This window comes from Pararge aegeria, chromosome 14 (genome assembly GCF_905163445.1).
Source record: "Pararge aegeria chromosome 14, ilParAegt1.1, whole genome shotgun sequence".
Taxonomy (NCBI): Eukaryota; Metazoa; Arthropoda; class Insecta; order Lepidoptera; family Nymphalidae; genus Pararge; species Pararge aegeria.
In genome coordinates this window covers 16518978-16534906 of record NC_053193.1, presented here as the reverse complement: position 1 = coordinate 16534906, position 15929 = coordinate 16518978, and the positions used below count along the sequence as shown (strand labels likewise).

Genomic DNA, 15929 nt, shown 5'->3' with positions numbered 1-15929 from the left:
TAAAGTAAAGTGTGATCGTTTTTTTTATTTTAATTGTGTCGCACTCAGTTATCCTCTGACATGGTGTCAGAGACCTTCTTTATGCGACTTTTGCTCTGAATAAGTGCCAGCTAACGATTGTCGAGTCTGAGTGCTTTGTCAAATGTTATATTAGTATGTTTATAATGTAAAATGATTAATTAATTCAAATAAGTATCAATTAAAAATAAACAAAAAATAAAATAATTACATTTCATTAAAATAATTGGTTGATAATTGATTTTTTTTATATTAACTGTTATTTATAATAGGTAGTTAAGTATTCCCAGTCGATATTGATATATTTCATACATATATATAAAAATTGCATAGTGTTCTTTTTTTTTTTTTGCTCGTGCTCCAGTCTGATCGTTATATTATAGTGAGTAATATGTATATCTTATCTTATCTTTGCATTTCAATTACCATATTCCTGAATTCCGGTACAAGCGCGCCGAGTAAACAGCCACGATTAGTGTTTGCGCCGAACAACAAATTATAAGGTAGACTGGGTAAGTAGGTTCAAACTAGCACGCCAGGGAAACTGCGGCCTAGCGTTAACACTACCGCGTTTACATTGCAAACAAAAACAAATATTTTTTTAAATTGCTTGCCTAATAGGTTTGTGATATAGCTGATAGTAATACCACCTGATAACTTCCTTATTCCTCGTGAAACGGAACTTAGGACTTCTAGTTCACTTCCGAGGGGCGAAGAATTCGAAACTCAGCATGCATATTGTTTATTGTTGTTGTTTATTTTCTTGTTATAAGGTCCACAAAACAAGTAATAACTAAAGGTAGATCTAAATATAAGTAATAACAAGTTTTTTTGTTAGAGTTTCATCTCTAACTTTTCTAAGTTATTTGCGTTTTGAGACATTATAATATCACTTGCTTTGGCGGTAAAGGAAAAGTGGAAAATATCGTGAGGAAACCTGCATGCCTGAGAGCTCTCCATAATGTTCTTAAAGGCTCTGCGTTCACTAACCCGCAGTGTGGTGGAATACGACCCTAACCACTTCTACAGCATTGGTCACGTATCCCCCTAACCCCCATGAGATGAAAGACATTTAACGCGACTACGCTACTTTTTTTTTAACTATTTATTTATTTTACTTTTCACATCCATGCGGCTTACTGACTTGATTGGGCATGACACATTCCTCTCCGCCTGTAAACACTATAAGCTAAACAACAAAGCCAATCACGCACAAAATGTGTAACGTTTAAAGAATGAATCATTGAAGATGTTAGAAATTAGAAAAGTTATGTCTCACTTCTGGGCACATACGTCTACTCTCAAAGCCAACCAGTTCTTCCACCAAGCTGATCCAATGCAGGTTAATGGCGTTTAGCGTTTCCTGTCATATGTTACTCGTAATAATCGGAAACCTGAACCTCAACGTACTCTCCGAAGCACGAGCGGTATACATCGCCAAGTTCCTAACTCCGGGCTGGTATTGTAAAGGAAAACGCTAAGCATTATGAAATGTTTTACTATTTACCTGTCATTAACCTTGTATAAAAGCAGGCGTTACTTTGCGGAATTCCACTATATACTTATTATGAAAATTAAGCTTATTCGCTATACTCCGCGAAAAGCAGGAGAATCTGTATGGTGTAATTTATAATATCCTTATACTCAACACCAAACAGATCTTCGGCAATGTACCCTCAATAAAAATGTAAATTAAATTACCGTCAATGTAATAGCAAATTAAACTTAATTTTCATAATATGTTCACTATGTTACTACTTAATTGTTTTTTACTCCATAAAGGAGGAAAATTCAATAACATATGTTATAGTGGTGCCTTACATCGTTAAACCATTACCGGCCCACTACAGAGCACGGGTAGTCCTATAAGAATGAAACGTGTTTAGACCTTAATCCAACACGCTGGCTAAGTTCGGATTCATAGACTTCAAATGCTTCCAATGTCCGCTATTTCAAAAAGTTAAACAAAAATATGACACCTAAAATAAATATAGCGGGGCCTAAGCACTGTATAAAAATATGGTAACTAAGTTTACATACCAAATTTTTATTACCCCTTATTGGACAATTTTGTTTAGGTATTTGTATTTAGCTATTTGAATGTAGGTCTATAATAATTTTACACCACCTGTCCGCTCTCGCTCATCTGGTCCTAATCCAAAGGTTGCCTGGCAGAGATCGCTACTTAGCGATAAGGCCGCCTTTTGTATTCTGCTTCTGTCTTTGTATTTCTATTGTTTTTTTTTCCTAACTTCATTGTGGTGTACAAATAAAGAGTTATATAAAAATAAATAAATATTCTCGACAGTATCGATATCACTTCGAAACACTGTGTGCACTCCGCAACGTAAACTATATACATATTCTGTTCGTAGAGCAAACCAAGCGGTAAACTGGTGAAACACTGTAACTAGTTTATCGGTTTTTTGCAAAATATATTCACTTCAATGGGCTCGCTCACAAGTGTGGCAGACGCCAAGATACGAATACTAGATGGTGCCAAAAGATCCTACATCGCGCTATTAAAATATCAGCGACCATTCAATCACAGAACAACGTTAACCTTATGTGGTTGGTGGGTTGTTTTAGTAGCAGTAGATCTTTCTAACCGTTATAAATATGTATGACTGACGTTCTAATTTTATTGACACTTTAATAAACGTCAACTTTGATATTCCTTATTTTTGCCCTTATTTTGCTATTTCATTTTTAAAAAGAGGAATCCTGTTAACAATTTAAAAAGAAGTGGACTGTAACAATATTAATATTAGAAGTAAAATAAACTTGTAGTGCAGTTTTCTAGGCTGCATAAAATTAGAAATTCATTTAAGGGTAATTGTATATCTTTTTATAACAAATTACCAGATGAAATCCTTTAGATGTCCCTCAATAAGTTAAAAGTTTATATTAAACGTAAGCAAGCGTAGAAAAATCCTATTATAATATTTAGGATTACATGTATGATAAAAAAGCTTGGGTATGAATTGCTGTAACGCCATAGCTCAACATTAACTAGACTGTGAGATGGTTATAACAAAAAAAAAACAACCGTTATCATCGTGAGAGGAGATTCGTGCTCCGTAGAGGACCACCGGTAACGGGTTGATACTCATGATGATGTAGTAATACAGCTTTTTGTGTTCAGTTATCCTAGTATCCATAACACTAGCTACGCTTATTTTGGGACTTGATGGTGATGTGTGTATGTATTGTCGTAGTATAATTATTTATTTATAAGATATATTAATTTATTTATTAGATGATGACACCCTCTTCATCTCATTTGCTCACATGAAGATTGTATAATAACATGAGTGTAACAGGGCTTTCTCTCTCTTTGATCTATACGGTATAGCTAACGCATTCTTCGTATTGACTTTACATCATGCTAATGCACGAATAAATAATGTTAATTCCTGGATATTAATGCAATGTATCCGCTACTCTATGTTGTACTGTTACTTAATTATGACGCTTCCTTAAATCACGCGACACGACCACGACATTCGTTTAAAAATAATCGATATTATAATTAAATTGGATAGAACGTAGTAGCACTTCCTACTTCGCGGATGTCCATAAACAGTTTGTTTGCTGGTTTTGGTGCAATTAGCAAATTAAGCTTAAGATTCGAATTCAGTATGCAACTAGCAATTTGCAGCTTTTTCCTTTTAATATATTTTTTATGAATTCTAGAAATTGTCGCCAGAATAGATTAAAGATTTATATTTTTATTAATTGCTCGCTACCTATATTTAGAGGAAATATCAATTATATTCCGAAACAATTCACCTGTTTAGACATCGCTTAAAAAATTATAACTTATCTATGTAATTGAGTATTATGTAAGTTTGTAATAGCATAAATATATATCATAAATATCTATAGTATTTATAAATTTATATCGGTATTTTTGAAGTTAATATGTAGTATGTATGTTCATGTAAGTTTTTTTTTTGTAACATTCTTTATGCACCATCCACTTTCCACTTTTTTATCGGCTTCGTACGCTAAGGTTGCCTTTAAAAGATCACTTTTAGTGATAAGGCCGCTTTTTCACCCTAGCACTAATTACTATTACTGTTTTCCTTGTATTTTTCCTATTGTGTTGTGTTGACATAAAGTTTTTCTATTCTATTCTATAATATAAGTAATACATGAATACTCAATATTTAAAATATTTTTATTCTATTAGCCCTTATCACTATTGCTTGTATTGCGTTTGTAAGTTCATGCCTTAAATCACTAAACATTTACCTACGATAAAATTGCGTATCGTGTGCTAGTCGTACACTTAAAAGTTCTTTGCGTTTTTTAGGAGAATCCGTTTCTATTTAATAGTATGTATTATAAGATCTTAAAAGAATGTATCGCTGTTAATGGATTGGAGCATGCAAATATGGAAAAAACCGTTATTAAATGCAATATGTAGAGTTTTGATTGCGATAATTAACGGTCTAATGATGAATGTTCACTGCTTGTCACAAGAGTAGAGCATTGAGCCAACATGATGATCGCAGTGATCTTCAGTCGGTATTTTATTCTCTCTTGGAGTCTTGGCTATTTGCGGGACGTACCCAAGCATTCATATATTTATATGCACTTCCTACCTCTCGTTTTGAGTTGTTACCTCGAAGAGATCGCTATGAAGCGATAGGGCCGCTTATACCTCGGGTAAACAACATTTTACACTAAAATAAAAGGAAAAGAACGATGTTTTAGTACTCTACAAACAAGTCAATACGTGTCTATAAAAATATTTAACCATCTGCCAGATTTTATTAGAAACTACTATATACTAGAGATATTAAAATAATAGCTCATAGATCAATGCTTTATTCAGTAAATGATTTTTTGGTTTTTGAGCATCCCCAATTAAATAAGTTTCCCTACTATACGATTTCTTACTTAATATGTTTTGAAATTCATAAAATTATTTAATTTAATAAAATGACTGCGCCTAAACTGTTTAGATATGTTACAATATATAGTTAAATTTATTTTAAATATTCTATTATAAATGTTACATTATATATTGTGCTGAATAAATTGAAATTTATGGTCATTGCTCCCCGGTATCTACAGTAACGAACGTAATGTAATATTGCAATCGATATTCTAACCCGAGCTGAAGGATCGACTGATAAATGCGTCAATGCTCTCACAGCCACACAGACAATATTAATGTATCTTGGAACAAGGTCCGAAGTTAATAAAAGTTCTAAGGCGTGCTTCAGACATATTCATTTACTCCGCTCATTTTTTATAATGTTATATTTTCAGCCGATTGCCTAAAATAAGATATTTTTTGGAATATAAATGATCAGATATGAAAATAATGTTTTTCTTTATCATGTTGTGTGTAATGTTTTCTATCATGGATTTATTTACTATATATATAAAAAAATCCCGAAAATCATGGTTCTTTAACCGGCATTGAGTTTCTAAATAATTTATCTTTACGAAAGTGTGATATACAGAAGCTGAAGGTGTAAATCAATTATATAAAAAGAGTTGTTTTTAAAAAATCCAAAAAAATGTCTTTGGCTCTAACTTAAACAAGTTCCTTCGAAATCAATTTATGTGAAAAGTACCTGGATTAATGTTTGCCCTCTATCTGTCCAACAAAGGCCCATCTAAAACAGTTTAGCTGTTCCAAAATTAAGCTCGTCTTAACAGACAGACAAAATTGTATATAACGGTGATCGGTTATGCTATTCTTTCAAACAATCGTATGAGCTTAACTTCCTCCTTCCCAACCCATTACCAATCCTCTACAGGGATCGACTCTCCTTCCACAATGGGAAAAGGTTCAAAATCAGGCGTGCAGGTTTGGTCACGATGAGATGGGATTGGGCCGAAGTCCGCTACGTTGGCTCAATGCGGATTGTTAGACTTCACGACAGAGAAGCCGACCTTAGGCTTAGAGAACGTTATGAAAAACTCTCAGGTATGCAGGTTTCGCCATGGTGTTTTCCTCTACCGTTAAAGAAATTGATATTTTAATTGCTTTAAATACACATAACTCAGATAAGTTAGAGGTCAGTGCTGGGATTCAAACTCGGCCGCCCGGAAATAAACTAGTCCTAACCAGTAGACAATCACCGCTTAAATCCCACAAAATGGCATTGAAGCAGCGTGGTGGGTCTTTGCTCTAAAATAGACTATACTAAGGGAGAGGATACCTATGCTTAGCTAAGGGACGTTAATTGGCTACGGATGATGATATTTGAGGTTAATAAAAGACATAAATCCTTAAAGGCTCAATCTAAAAGGATCAGATCATCGTAGAGTGACGATAAATGCGTCATTACTTCACAGACAATATTAATGTATCGAGGAACGAGAGTCGGCTTTAATAAAAATCCCAACACTGGTTTTCGGACGGAGATAAATTTGAGTTAATACTATCTTTGGGGAAGTCGCTTAGTCAAGAGCCTTAGCAAAAAGACTTTAGGTTAGGAGCTGGTAAATGGTTTGTTCAAAGAGTTTGTATTGGTAGAATCGACCTCGTTGTGGCTTCGTTCTACTTACCCGACTTTAACTCCACTCCTAATAAAGTAACCACATCCTTCACGACCTTGACGATCAGAATACTACTCACATGCAACTTCAACACAACGTTTTCGCCGGCAAAGACGAGGTCTCTGATTTCTGACGTCATCCGGACATTGGTTCACACCACAGCCTCAAAGGCGTGAAGTCTACTCACCGTCCGAAACCCTGTCACTCCAATTGTCTCCTGACCAGAGTTCTCTCAGAAGGCCAAAATTATCCTTTCTTTGCTTCTTCGAGTATTCAAGTAATTCCTGGCAGAGCCTGACTTTTTCGGCTCGCTAAAACATCCGCGTTACCCTGTTGAAGGTTAATCTTTTATACGCAATCCGCCAAAAAAACATTATCGTTGCTGTATTCGTGAAGGGTTGATTCCCAGCTCAGGCTGAATAAATGGACTGGTTCGAAGGCTTTTACCGATGGCCTATTGGCACAGTGGGTTGCGACCCTGCTTTAAAAGTCCAATGCCGTGGGTTCGTTCCCACTGTCTACTGTAAAAAGTTAGTGTGATGAGCATGAATGTTTTATAGTGTCTGGGTGTTTATATGTATATTCTAAGTATTTATGTACAGTATTCATAAAAATATTCATTAGTTATCTAAGATCCATAAAACAAGCTAGAGAAAAATCTATAAAACTAATTAACCACCTAGTTCCAAGCTTACTTTGGAACTAGATAGCGTTGTGTGTATTGCCGTAGTATATTCATTTATTTTAATACAGCGTATCTATTTTGGCAGGCAAAACTGCAGGGCTAGCACAGGCAGGTGAAAAAATTATATCCCCCGATAAAATTCCCTGACAGAGGATATAGTTAACGTGTCCACCTGCTAAGGCACAGCAAAATGGAATAGGAGAAGTTTACCCCCGTTTATTATTACACATATATTATTTGGATATTAAATACACTTGTACGCCAGTGTCTGAGAGGTGATAAAGCTGTGGGAGAAGATACATTTTTATCCTTTCCCCGGGGATATAATTGTCTCCTGCCCATGCTAGGCCAAAATGGCGTATGCAAAAAGAATTCAGTAATTAATTATTATATTTACATGAATTTATATCCACCATTGATTCTATAAAAAGTAACTTAAATTTCTGTTTTATGCTGATTTACCATGCCATTATAGCGATACGTTGAATAGAATACACACAAGTAAATTGTCTGTGTTTAAATTATTTATCTCTTTACGTATTTCCACACCAGTACGTATCATCTACCAACTATGTTATCGTCAATAGAACTCTAGTTCCCAAACCAAATTATAACGTGAACGGTTTCAAAGTGCGTACTTAGTTTTTACCCTCAGTCCAACATTAATTTTATATTAAAAACAAGTCAAGTTTCATAAATTACGATAAGCTCACTATGTATGTCGTATTACATTTTATATCGGGTAAAATAAATAAATCGACCATTTTCGTTACATTTAGTTAACAAAATTAAGGGCCCTATAAAACGTTTTTAACGAATGGCAGCATCTTTCTTTGCGATTTCGGTTAACACGTTGTAGGTGCGTCCACGCATCAGCCTATCACACGTATTTTTAGTTTTTAGTTTATTTTATTTACCTGCAATGCAGTCCCCTACTACTATCGACGCTCCGATCACATGAACGGCCGACTCATCATTACGTATTTCCGTGCCGAAACTTACGCACGTCACAAAAATTCGAGAAATTATAATCATCAAATTCAAATTCAAATTCAAATTCATTTATTTCAAGTAGGCCTACTTTATAAGCACTTTTGAAACGTCAAGTATGCATGTTTGTGTGACTCTACCACCGGTTCGGAAAGCAGATTCTACCGAGAAGAGCCGGCAAGAAACTCAGTAGTTGCTCTTTTCCAACATCAACATTTACAATCATTTTGCTATCTTGCGGGAGATGAGAGCGAGGCTGGCTGCTTCCATTCTACCTTGTCATTGAGGAATTCATCAAAGGTATAGTAACCTCGCTGTACTAAATGCGTTTTTACACATTTTTTAAATGTATGCATTGGTAGGTCAAGAATTTCCTTAGGAATCATGTTGTAAAAGCGTATACTCAACCCCACAAAGAAGTTCTGCACCTTTCGCAGACGATATGCAGATATCACTAATTTATGACCGTTTCTGGTAAGTCGATTGTTAATTTCAGCTTTTGATTTATAAAGAGTAATATTTTGCCTCACAAAGACTATATTATTATAAATGTATTGCGAAGCTACTAAGCTACTACTAGCTAGTAAGAATACCTATTTGTTTAAATTTTTCACGAAGCTATTCGCGTGATCCAAATTTATATATTGATCGTACGGCTCTTTTCTGTAGTATTCATCCCATGATAATATTCGCTTTCCGCTATTTTTAAAACAATCAAAATATAAGGATGTTTTTTAGTGTAACATCTGATAAATACAACCCAGTGTACAACTCTCTCGGCAGCTCTCAAGCTACTCACTATATCTTCCGCAGAAATAAAGTGTACGGATTGGGGATAGTACATTTGTTCTGCGTTAGAGGAAATCTAGGATGACGGGACTCGTAAATTATTTCTCGCATATGTTACATTTCCTTTTCCCTAAGAAATAAGAATAAACTTATTGGTCATTTTCGTCCATTTGCCAAAAAAGAAAGACGGCATAATGTAATTTTACTATGATTTATTATGATCACAATGAAATTTAGTCAAAGTTCGATAACTCTTTATTCATTACGACGTTGAGATTTTCCATTTGATTAAGGTCTTTGGAGACGGAGAATTGTCGCAAGACAATAAATAAACTAATCGTAATTAATACTTGCTTTCAACCATATTTGTTGTATTGTTTGTTCGACATCTTCAACTCTTCTATTATAAAATTATTGACCGAATAGGGCATAACTTTTAAGGCAGTTCAAGAGCATAAAATTAGACTTACCTACTGTGCTAAGTTTGATCAGAGTATGTTTTGTAACTAGCAACTGTTTAAGTAGGGGTTGAACCTTAAAAATCCCTTGTGATTTTATAAAACAGACATATTTGTGTAAAACATCTACCGCTAGTTAAAAAATTGTGGCGAAAAGAACAAAAACCAAAATATTTGTTTTTTATTAAAAGTGTAACTTATTTTAATTTCAGCACAAGGCATCACAGCACAACAGTTATCATCCAAATGCCTTAAAATTACAAATTCAAAAATGGGTAGTGGCTACAGCAGTGCCAACAGCAGAAAGTGGTCGAAAAAGGAAGCTCCAAACCCGGAGTCTTCGAGGATCCTCTTCCTTCTGTACCTCATACACAGAACCTGGAATGTCGTAGTGGAACACATGGACTCGAAAAGCGGAAGGTAAGCATTCGTTTTTGTAGGGTTTTCAGGGGCTTAGTGGAAAAAAGATTTGTTTTAACCTTCAAAGAATTTGATTTATCGGACTTAACTCTAATAAGACTACAATGAACATTAAGCTTAAATTGCTATAATCAGGAAGAAGTAGGACAATCTGAACCTAAATGAAATCTGAATCTGTATGTTGCTTAACAACAAGGCGGCCTTATTGCTGCAAGCAATCTCTTACAGGCAGCCGCTGGCAGAATAAATAAATAGACATACATTGACATAAATATAAAATATATTTATATAATATATTTTATATTTATGTTTATGAATGTTAAGGTAAATTTTTACTGTACCTTTTTCTCAGTCGGTTCGCTCTTGTCAGAGCGGTCGTGCTCGTCACTTTAGTTTTGTGGCACGCTTGACCATTCGTCACTACTCCTCTCTGGCAGCTGCCTTTCTAGCACACTCATGTAAGGAGACAGCCACTGCAGTCTTTATTTGGTCAGCCCATCTCATGTGCGATCTTCCGCGTAATCTGGTGCCCTCGATTCTTCCTTGGACAAACAGACGTTCAATGGAGTCGTTGTCTCTTCTTGATACTTGACCAAAGAAATTGAGATTTACCTATATTATAGAATTCCGCAAACTAGCGTCTGCTTATATCCAAAGTATTGAAACGAATGAAACTGTAACTTTAGTTCGTTGATGCAGAGACTGGGAGCGATTCATAGTTTAAGAGTTCCATTTTACAATCTGAAGGACATCCTCTTGTGGTCCAGCTGAACCAGATATTTTCTGCAGCGCGCATGCCTTTTATTGAATAAGCTCTTATGTACGCTTCAAAACTACGACTAATGGTTATTGAAGGGGTGGGTAATCAAATTTCTACAAGCAAGAAAAAATTCCATTATTTTTTTTAAATTAGTAATTGACTTTGCTTATGCAGATGTTCTAGTCGATTTTTGCGAAAGTTTTCGCAAGTTTATTATTTAAGTTTATTCAAATTTCGAGTAGAAGCCGGCAAGAAACTTAGCAGTTGCTCTTTTCCAACATCAACAATTTACATTTTACATTATAACATTCATTTTTCTATCTCGTGAGAGATGAAAGCGGAGCCGGATGCTTCCAAGCAACCTTGTCAATAAGAAATTCATCAATTGTATCACCTCGCTGTAAAAAATGAGTTTTAACATATTCTTTAAACTTATGCATTGGTATTAATTAATTTGTATATTGGGGAGTTTACCCGCGTTCTTCATCCGTGTTCATTACGGTTTTATACGTGGGAATCCTTTGTTCTCCTGATATAAAAGTAGCATATATTAGTCTCATTAGTGAGTTTGAGAGTAGCATAGGCTCAACTAACTCTATGTCAAAAATCAAAGTTGATTGGTTGCTTAGTCATGGGGTAAAGGAAGGATAAACAAACAAGCAAACACACTTACACATTTATTTATTTATTTATTTATACTCTTTATTTGCACACAAATAAAAATACGGAAAAAGAATAAAAGAAAACACAGATAGAACAAGTATACAAAAGGCGGCCTTATCGCTTTGTAGCGATCTCTTCCAGGCAACCTTAGGATAAGGAAACCAATAGGATAACATACTGCAGGTTGTGCGTGTTAAAAAAAAACATAGTAATAACTACATACTAATACTTAAACTAGATTACACAAATAAAATAATACATAATATATTAAATATTAAAAAATAATAGTATATTGTGCAACAAGTGCGACAAGTTGTCGATTGCCCACGAAAGCGAACAGTCTTTACAAGCAAATAACAAGTTTGGAAAGAAGAAAAAAATATATTTTGAACAATAAATAAAAATTAATTAATATTAATAAACAAAAAATTATAAATTTATTTGGAACAATCAATGCGTAGAATTAAACAGCTCAATATAATTAATTATTTTTGCTTTCGTTCAAATAAATTGTCACAATTTGAAAACGTCAAATAGTAAGTATCTGCAACCCGTGCGATGTTGTCAACGTCATTTTGCGTGCGACAAGGATAGTTTGCGTGAGCTAAGTACAATTTGCGTGCGCCAAGTACTGAAAAACATTTTCATTTACGAAAAACTCACGCGTCATTTTAAAATGGGCAAACAGCTCTTTTTCAACCGCAACAGTTGTAATACAAAAAATAATAATAAACTAATATATACTATAACATATCATAAATACATTAACAACAGTAAATACTATATCATGTTAAGGGCCAATTTCAAAATATTAAACTATTGCCTATGAACAAATCAACCTTTCGTAGGACATGCCAAGAACAAGTCCTACATAATTCCGCTCTGAGTCCATAAACCTAAGGTGTCTGTAACATCGGCAAACACGCCCATCAAGTCTTAACACAGAATTGCTCCTGCAGATGTAAGAGTGAAACGAGTGTGGAGAGCGTTTTTAAGAAAATAAATTATCTACTAACGACTAGCATTACAGGGTTTTCACTAACTCACAAGCGTAGACTATGGATTGTATTTTGTCGCTTACCATTTAGCCATACAATTTAAACAGTGTTTAATAAACTTAGACTAGCTTCTGCCCGCGATTTCATCTATGTGGACTTCAGAACTGTTTCTAAAGCATCGTTCGTTAACAATTTTTAATCCTGCCACGGGAACTATTTGAGAGATCGGTATAGAAAGTAAATGTCCTTTTTCATAGCACAGATGACATACTCGTACATACCAAATTTCAAAGCTGTCTGCTCGCGGCTTAGCTCGCAAACAATTTTCAATTTTCCTTTTCTTTTTCTTAAGGAATCAGGAAAAAGTAGCCTATGATCTTTTTCATGTCAAACGCTACATACATGCCAAATTTTATCCGTTAAACCGTATTTGCGTGATTGAGTAACATCAAACATCCCATCCTGGATTAGATGATATTTGCAAAGTTAACTGATGCTTTATGAAAATTCTCAATGTGTAATCTCTGATTCCAGATGGCGTGGTTCCCACACCGTACCGAGCTCAGGCGAGGGGCTTCGCCACTTCGACTCTGTCAGCTTAGACTCCGGGGGCTCCTGTTACTCAGCCTGCAGCTGCAGTTACTGCCGCCTGAGGGACTGCGCTCAGGATTGCATAAGGTGAATTATACAGCTTTATCTGTAAAGTCAAAGCTACTGAATTGTGGAATGCACTCCCATTGAACATAAGACAGTCAGGGCATATTTAAAAATGCTGTTAAGGCTCATTATCTCGCTCAGTAAAGACGACTATTATTATTTATTTATCTACTCAAACTCATATTTAAGTGTTTATGGTATGTTAAGATATGTTTTAGTATAGTTATTTTTTATATTTATCAATAGTATTTTTGTATTGGTGTAGTCTGGTTTATGTATTAGTATGTAGATATGTATGTTCGTATGTATGTATTAATAGTGTACCCCACCTATTCGTTTTCTTTTTAGTTTTCCTAATCCTAAGGTTGCCTGGCAGAGATCGCTACTTAGCGATAAGGCCTTTTGTATCCTGTTTCATTCTTCATGTGTTTGTTCTTTTTTTTTTCTCGTTTTCTGAGTGCTGTACAAATAAAGAGTATAAATAAATAAATAAATAAAATATATAGTTTTGTATAACTCGTACTGTAGATTTATAAATTTTATATCATCTGCCCGCTTAGTGCATACCCTATATGCACGCCACTGCTGGTTGTCACCCTACTGACAATAACGCTTTGCCAAGAGATTGAACCGATTAAAACCGACTGTCATATCCCACACAGATGGCCCGCTAACATCTTAGACTGCATTATCACTTCACTGACCACCAGATGAGATTGAAGTCAAGAGCTAACTTGAAGTTAAATATAAAACACCTATCAACTTTAAGGACTTTATAACAAGAGCTATATATAGTCTAACACATTGTTGTTATAACATTATAATATTACAGCAATTATTTTCTTTTCATTCCAGGTATTTGGACAACACTTCGGCAATGAATCCTTCCTTACAATAGAACTATTCTGACAACGAAAAAGAGTCATAAACAAGTACACTAACTACCTTCAATTTTTACAGTTAGTTACATCTTTAATTAGCGCAGTGAGCAGTAAACAATCAGTACGAAACCCAACAGAATTATGGGTGATAAAACTTATCTGCTCGAGAAGCAGAATTAAATTTAATTAAAGGGGCGATTCAAAACAAGATTAAAGAGCTCAAACCTTTTTGCTGACAACTTCTAAATTATTCTAAAGATATGATCAAAGACTTCATCTGAGTTAGGGCTAAATACTTTTTCACTTTTAATTAATTAAAATATATTTTGCCTTTGATCATTTTGATTAATTAATATTATTCATGAATTAAGAAAATCCTGAAAACGTGTACACGACTAACATTGAAGCATCAAAAACCACTCCGTTAGTCACTTCACAAGTTCACAGTAATTATTTTACCTCTAATTTTCTATATGTTAAGTAAAAAATTGTGAAAATGAGACAAAGTTTGTAAGCTAGAAATTCCTCGAGTTTGAACTTTTTGAAGCCAGACGTGGGCGGGGCTGTTTACTGTTTTTTTTGACACAGTGCACTTCATGCAATAATGGCTAAATGAGGATCCTGTATGTTTTTAATTCTATGATTAAGAGGCATTGTCGGCTGTTTCTTTATGTATAAGTTACTTATTCCAGCGGCGTCATCCACGTATATAAAGAAATTCAAGGCAAGACAAGTCTTCAGTTATCCTAAATTTGTTACTTTTTTATTGTTTATGATGCAGTCATCTGCATCATGACGATACAGATGCAGGTTTACCAAGCAGTTGGCTCTATAAACCACCGGTTTCTATACGCAGCAACCTATCGGAACTCTCACTGGCTTGGCGGCCAGTTTTGTCAGGTAGGCAGGGGACTCAATAAATAGACAGACTTGACGTTTCAAAAGTGCTTATATTACTACTTACTTGAAATAAACGAAATTTTAAAATTTTAAATTTTTGAAATTCTAAAATTCATTTATTTCAAGTAGGTAGTGAAATGAAGGCTTGTGTAATGAATGAATGTAGGCCGCTAGGGCTACCAAAGCCTTAATTTCAAGACATACATTATTATACTTATCTTAACACATTAAATATTTTTATTTAACCTGAAACCACCCATTAATAAGACAGAAGCGCACGACTGAATTAATGTTAAAGTTTTACATTTAACATTCCCGATCGAAACCCGGACCTTCCATTTAACTTATTATTTTTTGATCACTTAGGTCACCACTGCGCCTGTTCTGCGTTGTTATAATAAAACGAATGAATAGGTACAGAAAATTAAAAATTCTCGTAAAATAGCAAGTACATAACGCTTGCGCAATAATATTTGGACACGGCGCGGAAGGCTAATTGGCAAAACTTTTAACGAACGCATAAAATATTGTGTAACTTTATTTTATTTTGTACGTTTTATCACGTTTTTTTTTACCGAAATTATATAAATGTTTCGTGTTCGATGTCTGGGGAGAAGCGGTGATAGCCCAGTGGGTAGGAGTTCGACTTTACTTATGGGGGGGCAGAGTTCCAATCCCAGCACGCTACTCTAATATTTTATGAGTTTTATGTAGTTAAAATATCACTTGCTTCATCGGTGAAGGAAAACATCGTGAGGAAACTTGCGTGCCTGAGAGTTCTTCATAACGCTCTCACAGGACAGCTCTCTATCAACTGTGTGGAGTCCACCAACCCGCAATGGGCCAGCGTGGTGGACCCACCACGCTGTTAAGGTTAAGGTAGTTGAGGTAGTAGTTAAGGCCGTAACCTTAACTCCGTCTCATTGTGGGAGGAAACCCGTGCACTGGAGTCGTTAAAAACGCCATAGGAAAAAAAAATATACAGAAAACATATAACAGTCGTTTCTCTCACACACCCTTGTTTAACGCCGCTAACTAGAAATCGATTCGCGAAGTTTTTATCTGTCTTCAAGAACAAAGATTCTTACCACAAATTAACACACGTAAGTAAGAATGCTACACGTTACTTGAGTGTAGGTAAGAGCACTACAGAACTAAACTGAAATCGAATAAGCGCACCAGGCT

At 35.0% G+C, this 15929-nt stretch overlaps 1 protein-coding gene across 2 annotated transcripts in view; it reads left to right on the top strand.

The window, feature by feature from the left end:
- LOC120629318 overlaps positions 1–15929 on the top strand; it is a 160238-nt gene that overhangs the window by 14202 nt on the left and 130107 nt on the right. Inside the window, exons 1-3 of one of the 2 annotated variants that reach the window (XM_039898227.1) lie at positions 483–530; positions 9678–9885; positions 12841–12984. In XM_039898227.1, the coding sequence (XP_039754161.1) occupies positions 9737–9885; positions 12841–12984 (293 nt within the window). In that variant the 5' untranslated portion in view covers positions 483–530; positions 9678–9736. Of the gene's footprint in view, positions 1–482; positions 531–9677; positions 9886–12840; positions 12985–15929 lie in introns of those variants that run through there. The other variant, XM_039898226.1, reaches the window with a different exon arrangement.